The 15,216-nt window shown below is 63.2% G+C and overlaps 2 protein-coding genes across 3 annotated transcripts; one reads left to right on the top strand and one right to left on the bottom strand.

Annotated features, from left to right (window-relative positions):
- The first annotated feature begins 65 nt into the window (after nucleotides 1–65).
- Nucleotides 66–2,845, top strand: MCRIP1 (MAPK regulated corepressor interacting protein 1). 2 transcript variants are annotated; one of them, XM_072352209.1, is made up of 6 exons: nucleotides 66–143; nucleotides 231–277; nucleotides 367–485; nucleotides 564–662; nucleotides 774–839; nucleotides 2,563–2,845. In XM_072352209.1, the coding sequence occupies exons 2-5, from the start codon at nucleotides 270–272 to the stop codon at nucleotides 836–838; spliced, it is 291 nt and encodes a 96-aa protein (XP_072208310.1). In that variant the 5' UTR covers nucleotides 66–143; nucleotides 231–269; the 3' UTR covers nucleotide 839; nucleotides 2,563–2,845. The 2 variants fall into 2 exon arrangements, with proteins under 2 accessions (XP_072208310.1, XP_072208309.1); XM_072352208.1 differs by lacking the exon at nucleotides 2,563–2,845 and having other exon boundaries at nucleotides 774–2,141.
- Nucleotides 2,846–5,644: 2,799 nt separating this feature from the next.
- Nucleotides 5,645–14,004, bottom strand: GCGR (glucagon receptor). The gene is made up of 14 exons (XM_072352144.1): nucleotides 13,871–14,004; nucleotides 8,698–8,852; nucleotides 8,410–8,506; nucleotides 8,142–8,249; nucleotides 7,894–8,015; nucleotides 7,710–7,816; nucleotides 7,483–7,636; nucleotides 7,260–7,419; nucleotides 7,109–7,169; nucleotides 6,838–6,907; nucleotides 6,642–6,730; nucleotides 6,406–6,544; nucleotides 6,259–6,300; nucleotides 5,645–6,189 (listed from the first exon to the last, which is right to left on the bottom strand). The coding sequence occupies exons 2-14, from the start codon at nucleotides 8,746–8,748 to the stop codon at nucleotides 5,899–5,901; spliced, it is 1,491 nt and encodes a 496-aa protein (XP_072208245.1). The 5' UTR covers nucleotides 8,749–8,852; nucleotides 13,871–14,004; the 3' UTR covers nucleotides 5,645–5,898.
- Nucleotides 14,005–15,216: the final 1,212 nt, after the last annotated feature.

Here is a 15,216-nt window from a genome sequence, read left to right as displayed (position 1 = left end):
GGGGGGGGCACAAGGGGGGAGGCGGGGCGCGACCACGTGACTCGGTGGGCGGAGCCGTCCCGGCTCGGAGGCGGGGTCGCGCGTGCGCGCTGCGGCGCTTCCGTGGCGGCCCGAGGGCGAGCGGAGGCGGGAGTCGGGCCCAGGTGAGGGGCGCGCGTTGCCATGGCGACGGGCTCAGGGCGGCCCGCGGCCTAGCCCCGGCCTGGCCGCCCTCTCCTTTCTCCCCGCAGCCGCGCCGAGCCGAGCCGCGCCGCCGCACGCACCGCGCCATGGCCAGGTGAGCCCCGCCCCGGGCCCAGCCGCGGCCCCCCGCCCCCCCCCCCCCCCCCGGGCGCCCCCCGCTCAGCCTCGCTCTGTCGCTTTCAGCTCCCCCGTGTCTCGCGTCGTTTACAACGGCAAGCGGAGCGGCGGCCCGCGTTCCCCCGGCGCCGGCAGCGAGATCTTCACGCCGGCCCACGAGGAGAACGTGCGCTTCATCTACGAGGGTGAGCGGCGGGGGAGGGGGGCGGGGTTGGGGCCGTGGCTGCGGCCGAGCCCCGCGAGAGCCGCCCGTGTCTCCGCAGCCTGGCAGTGCGTGGAGCGCGACCTGCGCAGCCAGATGGGCTCCGAGCGCGGCCTGGTCGAGGAGTACGTGGAGAAGATGCCGAACCCCAGCCTGAAAGGTGAGCGGCCGCGCCCTCTGCCCGCCGCGGCCGGAGGCGCCGGGTTGGCCCGCAGGGCCGGGAGCTGCGGCGCGGCCTCTGCCGCCAAAGCCTGTGCTCTCTTCTCCGCAGCGTTTAAGCCCGTCGATCTGAGCGACCTGAAGCGGAGGAACACACAAGATGCCAAGAAGTCGTAAGGCAGGTCTCCCGCTTGTTGGCCAGTCTTTAAAGTCCTCAAGCAGATTTAAGTTGAGATTTTGTGTTGATTTCCTCCTCTGGTTACTGTACTCCACCTGTGGGAGAGCCAGTCAGCTCTGGGGCTGGCTTCGGAGCTACCTGAATTCCACGATGCTTAGGGGCGCCCTGAAGCTAGACAGAGCCCTCTGCAAAAGATCGCAGCCCCTGACCCACAGCTTCCTCAGGCCTCCGTGCTGTGCTCACCAGTCACTTGTTCTTCTTCCATCTCTGTCCCTGGTGTGCTGAGCGTTCAGGCTTCCTGGGCTCTGGTGCAGAGCAGGGCAGAGCGCCCGTGCTGTTGGTAGAGGCAGTGCCGGCTCTCTGCTCCCTTCTGTGCATCAAGGGCTCATGGGTGCTGGAGTGGACCAAGGGGAGAAAGAAGAAAACCTGGTGCTGGGCTGGTGCCAAGGGACACACTGGCAGCCCCAGTTCAGCACCGTCAGGCAGCTGACTGCTGCCACTTAGGCACACTTTGCTTGTTCTTTACTCCCTGGTTGGAGGGCTTAATTTGTACCAAGTCTGCTAATGCCCAGGACTCGTCAGTGTTGCCAGAGCTCTCGGGTCTACATTCGATGCTGGATTTTCCTTGTGCTTAGATTGGGCCGTATCCTTGTAGTGCTGGTAGTGGAGCTGTTCCTCTTTCCCTGAGCAGGGAGGAAGAGCCCCAGACATTTTGGAGGTGCTCTGAGTAGGAGTGCTGAGTTATGCTCAGCCCCCTCCTACCCCCAGTCAGGAAGGTGGCTGTGGGGGAGTGGCTAACACCGACCTTGCATTAAAAAAAGCTCATTTGCATCCTTGCCTGAGCAACTCCTTGCTGTTTGAGCACTAACACCACTTCCCAAACATGCACCCTTTGGAGAGACCTGGCAGCATGCTACAGCTGGCAGTAGCATTGTGTGCAAGCTGTGGTGGTCCGGTGTGACTTGCCCTGGAGGCTGGCTTTCTCAGGACCCTTGCTCCTGTCTAACCCTTTCTGTGCAGGGAGAGTGACTGTGCCCTCATGCCTGTGAGGACAGAGCAGCTGTGGGGCTTCTGGGTGCCTCTAGGGGTGCGGGGAGCTGTGGGAGCAGCCTCCTGCCTGTGTTCAGAGCTGGCAGGGAGGGAGCTGCAGGGGCTCTGCCCAGCACGTGGTGGATTCAGAGTGCAGGGGAGTTGTGGTTGCTGTTAACTTTCCTTTGTTACCGTTCCCTTTTCTTTGTCTGTTTTTTTTTCTGTTGTCTGTCACTTGAGGAGTGTTGTAAATAAAAACTGGTGTTCTTTTGAGTCTGCCTTTGCGTGGCTCTGCCTGCTCCTCCGTTGCACGTCACAGGCATCAGCTCCGGGGTCACATCTGCCTGATGTTGCTGTGTGCCGCTCACCACGGGGCTGTGCTGGCAGTGGAGCGGTGCCGTGGCACGGCCTGGCCGTGTGGGTGCCCAGTGCCCACGAGAGGCCTCAGCCACACCATGGACATGGGACCCAGCCGATGGGGCCGTGCTCTGCTGTGCCCTCACTGGCCCCCGCTGCCTTTGAGCTGTGTGTGCGCGTTGCTCTGCTCTGCATCTGTCTGCAGCCTTTCTGGAGTAGTTCCCTTACTCTTTTTTTAGGTTTCCCGACTCGTCCTGTTTTGTTGCTTAAACGCCGTGTTTCTTATTTTAGACTTCGGTGCTGACAATAACCATCAGAGTTTTCTGTACCTCTTCAGGCCTGGCCGAGCCCAAAGGACAAGGATCGCAAGGAGCAGAAGCCACCTCGATTATCGATCTATTCGTTTTCCGGAAGGGATCTTGCCCTTGCACTTGCTCTGGGCTCTTAATTTCACTGCAGGCATGTACAGCCTGGCACCGTGTGCTGGTAGCACAATGCCCTTGGGCTCTGGCAGCCCTCCTGCCAGCCAGCATCCTAGGAGCTGTTGCTGGACCAAAGATTGAAATGTTCAGACTATTAATACACTCGTATCCTTTTCCCTCTCCTGCATTTCTGGCATTTAAACTATACTTAGCATTGCTACAATTTCTCCTCAAGTGCACCTCTGTGCTGCGCCGTGACCCTGTTTGCCTCCCATCTCCAAAACACTGCTGTGGAACACAGGGCTGCTCTGCCACAGGATGGTGCCAGGGCAGTGCTGGGCTGCAGGAGCTGCTCTCTGTCTGGAGCAGCAGCGAATGAATGACTGCTGCTGCCACTGCAGCTCGTCTCTGCCGGCCTTTCCCTCCAGGTGGGCCATTCCCTGCAGCTTTTCATGCCTGCAGTGTGTCCAGAATTTCCCAGGGGGAAATGCATGGAGCACATGAGGCTGCATCCGTGTCCTGCAGCCGAGCAGCCAAGTTCCAGCAGGGAGCAGAGCACTGGGGTCTGAGCGTGGGGCAGCAGGCTGCAGGGACCCCTATCAGCTGCGTCCCACCACCACATGCTGTGGCTGAGCTCTGTGTGGTGCCCAGCAGCCATGATGGCCTCTGCCTTGTTTTTCTCTTGGCTCAGGTGCTGTGATGCTGGAGGCAAACCGCTCGCTCAGGCTCTAATGAAATGTCATATGGAAATGACTTTATAAACGGGCAGTTTTTATAAGGGCTAATAACAAACCACGGGGTGAGCGTGGTGAAGCAGCAGGAGGGAGGTGTGAGATTCAGGTTAGGGGGGGGGTGCCTTGTGTGGGGCTGAGGCCGGAGGCCAGGGAAATCAGGCTGTTTACCTATCAAAGTCAGAGCTGGCCATGGCTTATTTGCACCGTGACTCGGCTACGGCTGTTATCATTAGATTAAGCGGTGGGAGGAGGAGAGGTATGTGTTGTATCATTGAATTAAGGAGTGGGAAGAGAGAATGGTAACAGGCAGAATCTACTTAGCAGACCAATTTGCAGCCTCCAATTACCTTGATGAAGCAGCAGTATCACTGCGGGGCGAGAGAGGCCTCGTGGGTGCCGGGGGGTGCCTGCCCTGACCTGTCAGCTGCCATTCCCAATGCATCCCCATTGTACGGCTCTGCTTCTCCCTGCTGGGCGGCACAGAGCTCTCCTCCCTTCTCAGCTCCAGGGGGACGGGGATGGGAGCGGGGACGTCACTGTGAGTGAGGGTGGCCACAGGTGGGCGCTGGGCACTGAACGTCCCCATCCAGCTGCTGCCATGGGAACCTGTGGGCGACGGCGGCCGCGTCGCTGCGCTGCACTGCCCGCAAATGTCAGCCCTGCGCGTGGGTGTGAGCAGCACTAGAGTGTGTGTGTGTGTGTGTGTGTGTGTGTGTGTGTGTGTGTGCAGATCTGATGGTGAGCGGGGCACAAGTGTCTCTTCATGAGCGGGGGGTGCACGGCGGGGGGATGTGCTGCTGCTGTTGGGGTGCTGTGCTGCCGGACCCCAGGGCTGCTGGCTGACAGCACAGCGCCAGCACAGCAGGGCCGGGGTTCCCGTGCACCACCACTTTGTCCCCAAGAGGGTGTTGTGGGTCTGCAGGGGATTGACGGTGTGTTGTGGGGGGGTGGGGAGGGGACGGCAGTGCTGTGTTGCCATGGATACACTGGAACAACAGGCACTGGGGCCGGCGCCGTGCATTGACCATATTTACCTTCCCAGAAACCGCCTCGTGCTTCAGCAATTTGCTCCAATTAGGCTCGTTACCGCATCAGGAGGCCGCGGTGACGGCAGTGCTGTGGGGACAAGTGGTGGCTGGCGCTGCAGCCCTGGGTCTGTCCCCATCCGCATCCCCATCCGTGTCCCTGTCTCAAGCCCCGTCCCTACTTTCCCCCCTCCCAGTTCACCCCCTGCCATGGCACTGCTGTCCCGGGGCTGTGGTCCCATGGCCTGAGCCGTCCTTACCCTCGCAGCCCTGGCCCCCGGCCCCACGGTCCCGGCTGCTGGCACCGGGCTGGCCCCATGGTGGGTGAGCGGAGCAGAGCTTGGCTGGGCAGCCAGCGAGTTGTCACGTAAACAGAGGAAAATTACTGTGTGCTCGGCCAACGCCATGCAGCTGGGATCAGTGCAGAGTGCCCTCCCCACGTCTTGCTGGCTCCACCGATGCTCCGACCGTCACCGCAGCCCCTCAGACTCGTGGCTGTAGGCAGGCTGGGGCTGGTGCTGGGACAAGGAGGGATGTGGCAGTGGGGCACTGCCAGGGCACGGTGCTGCTCATGTCATGTAGCACAGCTCGTGCCTGGAGAGCAGGTGTGCGTGGTGTGTGCTGGGCTGTGTGTGGGTCCTGATGGTGTGCGTGGGGCCTGTGGGGACATGGAGCCATATTGAGCTGCCTGTCCATCCGGGTGCACCCCGGGCACGGGGCAGTGTGCTAATCCCCACACAAAGCCATTGTGGTTCCTAAAGCCGTGGCATCCGGGCTTAGCACTCATGTGCACCGCACAAGCCTCTTAGGGTGCCAGCTCACCCCACCTCCCCCCCAGCCCGACCCGTGGGACTGTGGGGACAGCCTGCCCAGCCCGAGGGTGACAGGGACCCCACGGTGCTCAGCACCAGCGGCAGCCACTGTCCATCCTCAGGAGAGCAGGGCTGAAGGGGCAGCTCCAAATGATTTAATTAAGGGCTCCTGGCAATGCTGATAGAGCTCATTAGTGGCTGGAGGAGAGCTGCAGCCCCCTCCCCCCCTCGCCTCTGCCCTGCTCACCTGTGCAAGGCCATAAGGACAGCAGTGCAGTGCAGGGGCTCCCTGCTATGCAGCCCTATCCCCCAGCTTGGGGTGATGTGCCCCTCACCCACGGACAACTGGGGACACCGTGGGGTGGCAGTGTCACTGCTCCCCTCCCCAAGAACAGCCATTCCCCACAGACAGGCGTACTCGGAGCTGGCCCTGCAGCCCAACATGGGCCCACACCTATTTACACAGTTACAACATAAATTACACCACCGTGCAGAGGGTCTCGCGGGCGCACAAGGGCAGCACCACAGAATGAACCCCACCCCCCCAGTTCCCAGCCCCCACAGACCCCAGCCCCTGTTTGCCTTCTCCAACCCTGTCCGTGGGCCGTTTTGCAGCCCCGCAGTGGCTGAGGGCAGCGGCTGCCCCACGGCTCAGTCTGCTGCAGCCCTCCCGGTGCAGCTCAGAAGTGGCTCTCAGCCGTGGTCTCGGGGAACTCGTAGCAGTGGTGCTGCTCCCCCACGGCGAGCTGCTCGTTGGCACCGTGGCCGCTGCTCTCGAGGTAGTGGGGGCTGGAGCGCACAGCCGTGCCGCGGCCCGTCCCGTTGGCGCAGCCTCCCACCAGCTGGTGCTTCTCGCAGCCTCCAGCGCCGTTGCGGGCACTGGGTGCGTGGCTGTAGGTGTGCTTGTACTCCTCCGCCAGGTCCTTCCCCAGCTTCCAGCGCTGCCACCGCTTCAGCAGCTCCGCCTGTACCTGCGGGTGGCCGCCATCAGCGTGGTCCCCCCACCCCTCACCTGCTCCCAGCTGCGCCCAGCTGCTCACCTCCTTGTTGACGAAGCAGTAGAGAATGGCCACCAGCATCCCCTAAGCAGAGACAGGAAGGCATGAGGGGCAGCGGCTGGTCCCGGCCCGCAGTCCATCCCTCCCGGCACAACATCCCTGTGGCCAGCCCAGCCCTGCTGCACCCACCTGGAAGGAGCTGAGGAAGAGGTCGAAGAAGAGCTTGACGTAGCGCAGCGTGCCCTGGGCGTGCTCATCCGTGATGAAAGCGAAGACGACCTCGTGGATGCCCAGCAAAGGGATCAGCGTCAGCGTGGACTTGGCCAGCCTGCACGGAGCGGGCAGCCATAGCGCAGGGCCACGGCCATGGGCACCACTCCACCTGCATGTGGGCACGCAGGGCTGGGGCTGCGCCCACTGCCCACCTGAACTTGTAGTCGGTGTAACGCATCTGGTGTGCGCGGAGCTTGGAGACCAGGATCTGGATGATGCGGATGAAGATGAAGAAGTTGATCTGCAGTGGGGCAGAGACAGACAGCGAAGGACATGTCAGCATGAAGTGGCCCCAACCACGGCAGAGCCAGGGGAGGTGGTGGGCAAAGCCACGGGCTGAGGGCTCACCAGGATGGCCAGGAACACAGGGAAGCGGAGGATCCACCAGAAGCCCATGTTGTGGTTGGTGCTCCAGCACCTGCGGAGGACAGGGATGGGGACCACGGGGCAGCCCCGTGTCAGGGTGGCTGCTGGAGCTTGGCACAGTGCCTGGCACTGCACTCCTTGCACGTGGATAGCAGAGCGGGGCCTCTGCAGGGCTGTCTCATGGGCTTCTCTACAACATATTCCACACGTACCCCCGTGCCCTACACACCCCATGGCGCGGGCTGATACTCACTGGATGTTTTCATAGAGAAACTTCACAACGACCCACGGGATGAGAAATAGCATCGGTGCCCCTGGAGTGGAGGCAGAGGGCGGGACAGGTGAGACACGGCGCAGGCTCAGGTATGAGGATGGGAAGGGGATGGGATGCAGGCCGTGCTCACCCCAGCCTATGCACAGGTAGAGGGTGAAGTAGCTCCTCTCGGAGAAAACAGCCACCACCAGCAGGTTGTGCAGGTAGATGCCCTCCACCAGCAGCCAGCAGTAGTTGGCCACGATGCTGTACTGCATGAAGACCGTGGCCGCCCGGCAGCCAGCGGCAGCCTGTGGGTGGGGGTCAGGGCCTGCCGTGGTCCAGCTCCCCCAGCCCCCCCACCCCCCGCTCACCTCATCACTCAGCCAGATGCGCACGTTGTAGTCGTCAATCTTGTCGCTGTAGTGAGTCTTGAGCAGGGCATCGATGACCAGCACGGAGACACCCTTCACAATGAAGGAGGCGAAGAGGTTCATGTGGATGTAGTTCCTCATGCAGTGCAGCTTGCTGGGGAGGCAGGAGGCTGCTGTCAGTGCTCGCTCCCCCACATCCCCCTGGTCCAGCCCCTGCCTGTGCCCACCTGAAGCCCAGCAGCACGGCCAGGGCGAGCAGCAGCGCGCACAGGGACACTGAGTAGCCCACAGTGTACATCACTTTGAAGCTGCCGTAAGTCTTGGCGAATTTCTCCTGTAGAGTGAGGGAGGCGGTGAGGGTGAGGAGTGGGTAGAGCAGCACATCCCAGCAGCCCCCTGCCCGCTGCCCACCTGTGCTTCCAGGTCCTCGGCGTCGATCTGGCACTGCGTGGCATCCCGCAGGGACTGTCCCTTGGGACCTGTCACCCACTCCCCATCCGGCCCGCATGTCTTGAAGACGTATCTGTGCTTCACTGCGTGGGGAGGAGGGAGATGGGGCAGCTGCAGGTACACAGCTGGGCTCTGCACACCAGCCCAGGGGACACAGAGCAGCAGCTGCACAGAGGTGTGCATGCACGCACCCCATGCCCGGCCGTTACCTTTCTGGTACCAGGGCAGGAACCAGGGGCAGGAGACATTAACAGTGGTGTTGGGCAGCGCGTCGGGCCAGCAGGAGAACTTATCAAAGGTCCGGTTACAAACCAGCTCTGTGGGGAGGCAGAACGTTGATGCGCTCTGACTCAGCCCGCTCTGACTGTCAGCTCTGGAGACCACGCAGTCACCATCCCCGCAGCACCCCAAGCCCACCCTCAGGGGGCTCCCGTCCCACCAGGACAGCAGGGCAGTGTGTGAGGTGCCCACTCTCACCTGTCGGTGCTGGCATCCGGCTCATGTTGCGCTGGCACTCCTCGCTGTAAGCCTTCCAGCTCTCAAAGAGGAAATTCGTGATCTGGGCAGAGGGGCCCTGAGAGCATCAGAGAGGTCAGCGGGGTCAGGTAGGGGCAGGCAATGATGGTGTGGGAGGGTGGCCGTGGGCAGGCACAGATGGATGTACCACACTGTGCCGTGTGGACAGCAGGATTGGGCAGTGGCTTCTGTACAGTGTGGTGAAGCCATAGGCTGCTGTGGGTAGTGCCTTTGGGAGCCCAGCCTTACCTGGCAGCAGAGCAGCAGCAGCAGGAGGGCAAGGAGATGTGGCTGGGACATGCCTCCACCCGGCCACAAGCTGCATGGGGAGCAGGTCCTGGCTTCCTACCGGCCCTCAGCAGCTCCTCTGCCCTGGTGGTGAGGGCCCTGGCACACGGGTGACCCTGCATGAGAGGATGAGCTGCAGGGATGTGCAGTGGGACCCGTCCTGGGGCACAGCTGGGGATGTGCTGTGGGGTGAGCAGAGCTGCCCTGCCGTGCTCATGTCCCCATTCCCCACCTGCCTTTGACTTTCAACTGTTTCTTTGTGTTCTTTCCCATTAGTCTGCAGCCCTCAAATACCTGCCATGTCCTCCCCAGGATGGCACCGTCACTGCCAGTGAGCTCTCTGCCTTCCCAGAGCAGACCCAGCCACCCCTGCTCCTTTCACCAGCCTAGAGCAGTTGGAGCACAGCCACACTCGGGATGTGACTAGCTTGCATGGGGTGAGCCCTTGCACTGGGAGAGCTCTCAGGCTCCCAAGCTGCAGCTATGGGTTCCTGACATACCCCCTGCTCACAGACCTGAGCTAAGCCCCCCCCCCCAATCAATGCTGGTGCCTGATGTGCCTCAGTGCTGATCTCCAACAGCCCCGAACCCTGTGAGGCAGTCAGGTTGTCCATGGTGCCGGCACATCAGTGCACCCCATCTCTCACCCCATGGGTGTCCCAGCCCTGGCACACAGTGGGGATGGAGGTGGCTGTTCAGACAGGGCTGCTGCCACCCTGGGATGGTTAACCATTAACCACAGGGATCCCCGGCTCGTGGGGCTGCGTGGCCCTGTGTTGGCTCTGCTGCCGGCTCCATTGCTCCCAGCAAAAGCAATGGGGAGCTTCATCCAACACGGCATCTGGGAGCTCGCTCACAAAGCCTGGCTCACGAGGAGCCATAACTCCCTCCATCCCCCTTAAGCCGGTTATGGGGCTCCTGAATGGGATTTCAGCTCTTCTGACAAGGGGGCAGTGTGGGAGCTGATGCTGCGGCATTACTGAGCCCCAGCCCCCCCACGGCTCCCCTCCAGCCATCGCTCCCAGGGCTCACCGCTCTGATCCTCCTATTTTTATCCCTGGGAAAGTCGTGTTTCCTCCATGCAGACCCACTCGCCATGTTGCAGGCGGCTGCCTGAGAAGCTCATTAATCAGCCCATGGCGCTGCAGATGTGGCTCAGGGAGCGAGACCTACCAGCACATGCCTTATTTAGGCAGTCCCAGAGCAGGACACGGCCCTCGAGGACAGACAGAACTCACTGGGTGGGCTCTGGGACCTTCACTGATGGGCACCCTCCAGTCACACCCCACAGCAGCATCCCCATCCTTCCACCCCCTGTCCCTTCCTGCTGTCACCCGTGCCCCATGGGAACCTCCCAGTGTCCAGCCCTGCCCTCAGCATCACCAGGGGGAAGCGCTTCTCTGGGGCATGGCAGTGGACGTGCTGGCCTCCCCTCTCGGGCCAGGCAGGCTGCTCTGGGGCAGAGGCAGCACTATTTTTAGCTGCTGCAGTGGGATTTAGCACGGGGAGCCCTCTGCCCTAGACTCCCCTCCTGGCTGGCAGTGCTCCCCAGGCCCTGGGGCTGAGCTGTGGCCAAACTGGGCAGACTGCACTGGGTGAGGGGTCCTGGCTCGCGGGGCAGTCACGCTCCTCATCTTCAGTACTGGTCCTCCAACACACCCTGGCCCTGCAGCACAGCCCTGCCCAGCCCTTTGCCCCAGCTGCCCATGGAGCTTTGCGACCCCCCTCCCCAGCAGTCTACAGGGCAGGGGACCCCACACTCTGGGAGATGCAGCTGCTCCTGGTAAGTGTACATGTGGGGGAGACAAGTGCTGCTCAATCCAGCCGTGTGGGGCTGGCACGGTGGGTCTCAGGCTGTCAGCAGCACTGAGAATGTCCTAGGAGCTGGCAGTGCCAGCATCAGTACTCGTGGTGCTCCTGCTGGGTGTGCTGGGGCCACCAGGGCCAAAATGCCCCTTTCCCCATCCACTGCCAGCAGAGGTGACACTACAGGAGGGACCCAGCCCATATCACCGTCTCCCTTTTGCTGGCTGGCTCCAGGAACTGCATTTCCCCATTGTGCCGAGCCAGGGGCACCAAGCCCCCCTGAGTGGATGAGTGTATCTGTTAGGACTGCAGGGAGCACAGGGGACTTTTGCCCCATGCTGCTGTTGGGCAATGCAGCATGTCCCTGTGTCATGTCTCTGAGGCTGCTGACCCCAGTGGAGGGCTGCAAACAGCACACTGCCTGCAGCACCAGAACGGGGTCTCTGCAGGCAGGAGAGCAGGGAAGGGAAACAGTGCTGGGAAAAGGGACAGTGCCCAGGTAGGGGCTGGGTGTCACCACCAGCCTCTGGGAGGCCACAACGTGCCCTGCCCAGCCCTGCCTCATCCCTGCCCTGCAGCCCCAGAATGCAGCACTGCAGCAAAGCAGAGGGGATGGGGGGTGGATGAGCACACGTTTATCCCTGCACACGTGGCGGGATGCTGTCCCTGTGGACACACAGCCCCTGCCCTGGCCTGGCACCATCCTGTCCACCCCCCTGCTTGGGGCTGCCTTCACATGGGGAGGGAATGAGCTCCACATCTGGGACTGCTGCAGCTCATTGCTACACGGATCAGTGGCTTGGGGAAGCCTCCATGGGGACACCCATGGGCATCTGCAACGTGACCTGCGAGCAGCCTGGTACAGCACGGCCCTGCACGGAGCCTTGTGCAGCCTGCAGAGCCCGGTCCCTCTGTGCAGCTCTAGCCCCCTGATCCCCGGGGCTGGGCTGGGAGCACACAGCTGAGAGCTCAGGGGTGGGGGCTGCCATCCTCCAGACCCCGGGATTAGCCCCCAGTGCACTACTGCAGCACTTCCCATGGCTGGCTTGGCTTTGCGCTTTGAGCTACAAGGCAGCACAGCGGGGGCTTTGGCACTTGGCAGGGGAGGGGATGGTGGAGGGCCAGGGCTGATACAATGCCAGTGCTAGCCGGGCCCAGCAGACACTGCTCCTCTCTCCTCCCAGCACAGCAGTGGATCAGACAAGCAGTGCCCAGAGATGGCTGCGATCCCCTGCACCCTGAGCTGCCTCCGACTGCACTGTCCCTGAGCTCCGGGATGCCTCCTGTTCCCCACTTGCAACCCCCACAGCTCCAACCCCCATCTGCCCTCTGCAAAGCAAGCGTGAGGAACTTGGGCTGCAGAGGAACAGCTGAGCTGCCTGGGGCGCCCCTCACACTGAACGACCACAGCTCATTTGCACAGAGCTACATGACGGTGGAAACATTGAGCAGCGGCACACGGAGAGCCGACGTCACGCGGCACCAACAACACTGGGTTCTGTGTCACTTTGGACCAAGAAAACCTAAACCAGCCCTGACAGCATTTTCGTCAATGGCAACAAAGGATGCAAACAAGCATCAATTGGCCCCGTGCTGTTGGGACAAGGCTGTTTGCATCACCTCCAGAACTGCTGAAGAGGATGGGGATGGCATCTCCTGCAGCTGCCCCACGCGAGGAGGGAGCGCAGGGGTTGGATGGAGGCGATGTGGGGCACAGAGGGGTGCTGCACCCACAGCAGTGTGGCTCTGGGGGAAACGGGTTTGTTCATCACACTGCATGAACTGGGATGTGAAAGAGGAGGACAGCACAAAAGACACAGCAGGCAACACGTGTGGGCAGCGTGTCACAGGGGAAGCAGAGGAGTAGGAAAAGCTCAGGAAAAGGTCAGTGCAGACAGGCGTGTGTGCACGTGCACCCGCTCTGGGAGCTCAGCATGATTCTGCCCGGCCCAGCTCACACCACCGATGAGCACTGGGGACAGCTTCAGGGTACATCAGTGAGGAGCGAGCCGCAGGTGACCCTGCACACAGCTGCCCCATCCCAGAAGGGTGTCTTCATCTCAAAGTGGTTCTGTGGGGCTGCGGGCAGAGCCCAGCACAGCCCTGTGGGGCACAAGGGCTTTACATGCAGATGGGTAGGCAGAATGCAAAGGAAGAGCACAGGGGCTCCGTGCCTCCCCTGCTTCTACCCCAGGAGCCCCTGTCCCCGCCTGGCACAGTGAGGTGCACGGAGCTGAGCTGTGCTCCACAGCTGGTCTCAACACTGTGCTGCTGCTCAGAGCTTGCGGTCACATTTTTTCATTAACTATTTTTAATCCATATTTTGCCTCTTCTCCTCTCAGCCTTTTTTCTCTTTCCCTCTCCAGGCAACAGAACATGAAAAAAAAATCTGCATCACAGTGCATGGAAAGGAGCAGGGATTGGTGGGAAGGATGGGAGCTCGCAGCTGGGGCGGCACTAACGTGGTGAGGAGGGGGACTGTGGGCCCAGAATTTTCCTGTGGATGCACAAATAAAGCTGAGAATATCACAGGGGTAAGGACTGAACTCGGCACGGGTCAGGACACCCACAGTGCACACGGTGGGCACTGCAGAGGGCACAGCAAGGTGCGGGGGGGACACAGGGTGGGCAGCAGCCACTGCTTGTCTTCTGCTCTCTGCGAGCAGAGCTGGCTTGGCACTGGTGTGCGCTGCTCTCCCTGCACCACCTCGAGGGAGCAGCCGTGCTGGGAAGCGCCGTGCTGGGCAGAGGTGAGCTCTGCTGTTGCTTTGGGGATGCGCATGCAGCAGCCAGGCCGGCAAGGTCACATACCCAACATGTCCTCGTTAAACAAAGCCATTTACCAACACCGTGTTGACACAGCAGAGCTCGGGACAGAGTCACAAAGGGCACTTTCCGCGGGCCCCTGCGGCACCGGGGAGCCTGGGGAGCAGCGTAGAGGGTGGAAAAAGTATCCTCTGCTTCTGTCCGGCACGAAACCACGGCTGTGCGCACAGCCAGAGCCCGGTGGTGCCACCCAGGCGGGGGCACATACGGGAGATGCTCTCGGCACGCCCGAACCCGGTTGGTGCCAATCACCCGGGGTGGGCGCACAGCGGCCACGGCAGCAGCGAGGGCCGAGATACCCGACGGCCGAACCCTTCCCGGGGGCACCGAGGCAGACGGAGAGCGAGCCCAGAGCCGGGACCAGGGCCCTCCGCCCCGGGCTCAACCCCGCCGGGGCTCGGGCCGTTCCCCGGAGCGGTACCGCCGCTCCCCGAGCTCACAGCCACGCGATGCGCGGCGTCCGTCGGTGCTGTGCGGGCGCTCCCCTCCCTCCCTCCCGTACCTGTCGGGGTTGGGCTGGCGGCGACTCCCGGGCGCATCTCGGTGCTGGCGGAGACCGGGACCGGGACCGGCGCGCTCGGCCGCTCCGGCGGAAACTTTTGGCGGAGCCGCGGTGGCGGCGGCGGTGGCGGCTCGGGGGGGAGGGACCGTCGCGGGGGGAGGGATCGTGGGAGAGAAGCCTCTTCTCGCCGCCCCGCTCCTCCCGCGGGCACGGGGGGGGGGGGGCGGAGGGGGCGCGGCCCGGTGCCCCTCCCGGTGTTTCGACCGGCACAAGCGAAAGCTCCCGGGAGCTGCGAGCGGCCGCGGTCACCGCCTGCGGTCCCGGTGCTGCCTCCTGCGCTTCGCTCCGTCCCGATGCTGAGCAGCCCGGGGCCGCCCCGGGGACAGCCGGGAGAGCACCGGCCCGTGCGGGAGGGATGCGGCCGAACGCGGCTTTGTCGGGTCAGCTCCGATCCCGACGCTGCTCCCCTCCTCCGGCGCTGCGGGTCCTCCCACCCCCCGCGCTACACCCCGGCTCCGTCCGCACGGTGGTCCCGTCCCAGCCCCAGCATCGCGAGCTGAGGGGTCCCTGCCGGTGCCCGGAACTGGCGGCTCCTGACCGCGGTAACGGGGCTGACCCCGCGCCCGAACGGATCCTCGCGGGGCGGCCGGGAGCTGCGCCGACCCTCTCGTTCCGGCCTCCGCTGGTGGAGTCGGGTCTGTGTTTGCCATGAGCTGTCCTGGCGGAGCGCGGCCAGGTAAACACGGCCCGGAGCGGCCGCGGCATCCTCCGAGCCCAGGTCCGGGCCGAGCTCCCAGCGCGGGGCACGGCGCGTTCACCTGGGGCCGCACGGGGGGCTGCGGGAAACGGGGACGGGGAGCCGGGCTGAGGGGTACACAACCCCCGCTGGCAGAGCGCTGCTGAGCCCCGAGGGACGCGGTCGGGGCACGGGAGCGCGGGTCCGGCAGGAGGGAGGGCTGCTCCCATCCTCGGGGCGGTGGATCCCCGCTGCCGCTCGGCTCCGGCCCCGGGGAGAAGCACCGCACCGCCCCGCACCTGCCCTGCGGTTCCCGCACGGCGCCGGGCACCGGAACAAAGCGGCGATGCCAGCCGGCATCATTAAGCTTCGTTAAGGTGACGAGCTTTCACTTCTGTGCTGTCCCAGGCTGGCTCCGTTCCGCCCGCCGCGGCCCAATTAGTATCGCGGCCCAATTAGTATCACGTCTAGGACGGAGCTGCAGCCAGCAGGCGCGGGCCCTTGGCACGGCTCTGCCCGGAACCCCGAGCGCCGCCCGGCCGCGGCTCCCTCTGCCCAGCGCTGGGAGGTGCCATCGGGGCAGGGACAGCCCCGTTCCGTGCGGTGCTGA

The sequence above is a fragment of the Excalfactoria chinensis genome, chromosome 17 (genome assembly GCF_039878825.1).
Source record: "Excalfactoria chinensis isolate bCotChi1 chromosome 17, bCotChi1.hap2, whole genome shotgun sequence".
Lineage (NCBI taxonomy): Eukaryota > Metazoa > Chordata > Aves > Galliformes > Phasianidae > Excalfactoria > Excalfactoria chinensis.
Note: the sequence above shows the minus strand (reverse complement) of the source record. Positions and strands in the feature narration are given on the sequence as shown.

Bases quoted from the DNA above. Each gene is read 5' to 3' on its own strand.
- MCRIP1 (XM_072352209.1), top strand. The intron at 486-563 runs GTGAGCGGCGGG...GTGTCTCCGCAG, and splicing joins CGTGCGCTTCATCTACGAGG to CCTGGCAGTGCGTGGAGCGC. The intron at 663-773 runs GTGAGCGGCCGC...TCTTCTCCGCAG, and splicing joins GCCGAACCCCAGCCTGAAAG to CGTTTAAGCCCGTCGATCTG.
- GCGR (XM_072352144.1), bottom strand. From the start codon at position 8,748: ATGTCCCAGCCACATCTCCTTGCCCTCCTGCTGCTGCTGCTCTGCTGC. The intron at 7,420-7,482 runs GTGAGCGGGGGG...CCCCACCCACAG, and splicing joins GCATCTGGCTGAGTGATGAG to GCTGCCGCTGGCTGCCGGGC. The intron at 6,545-6,641 runs GTGGGCAGTGGG...CGCTCCGTGCAG, and splicing joins TACACCGACTACAAGTTCAG to GCTGGCCAAGTCCACGCTGA.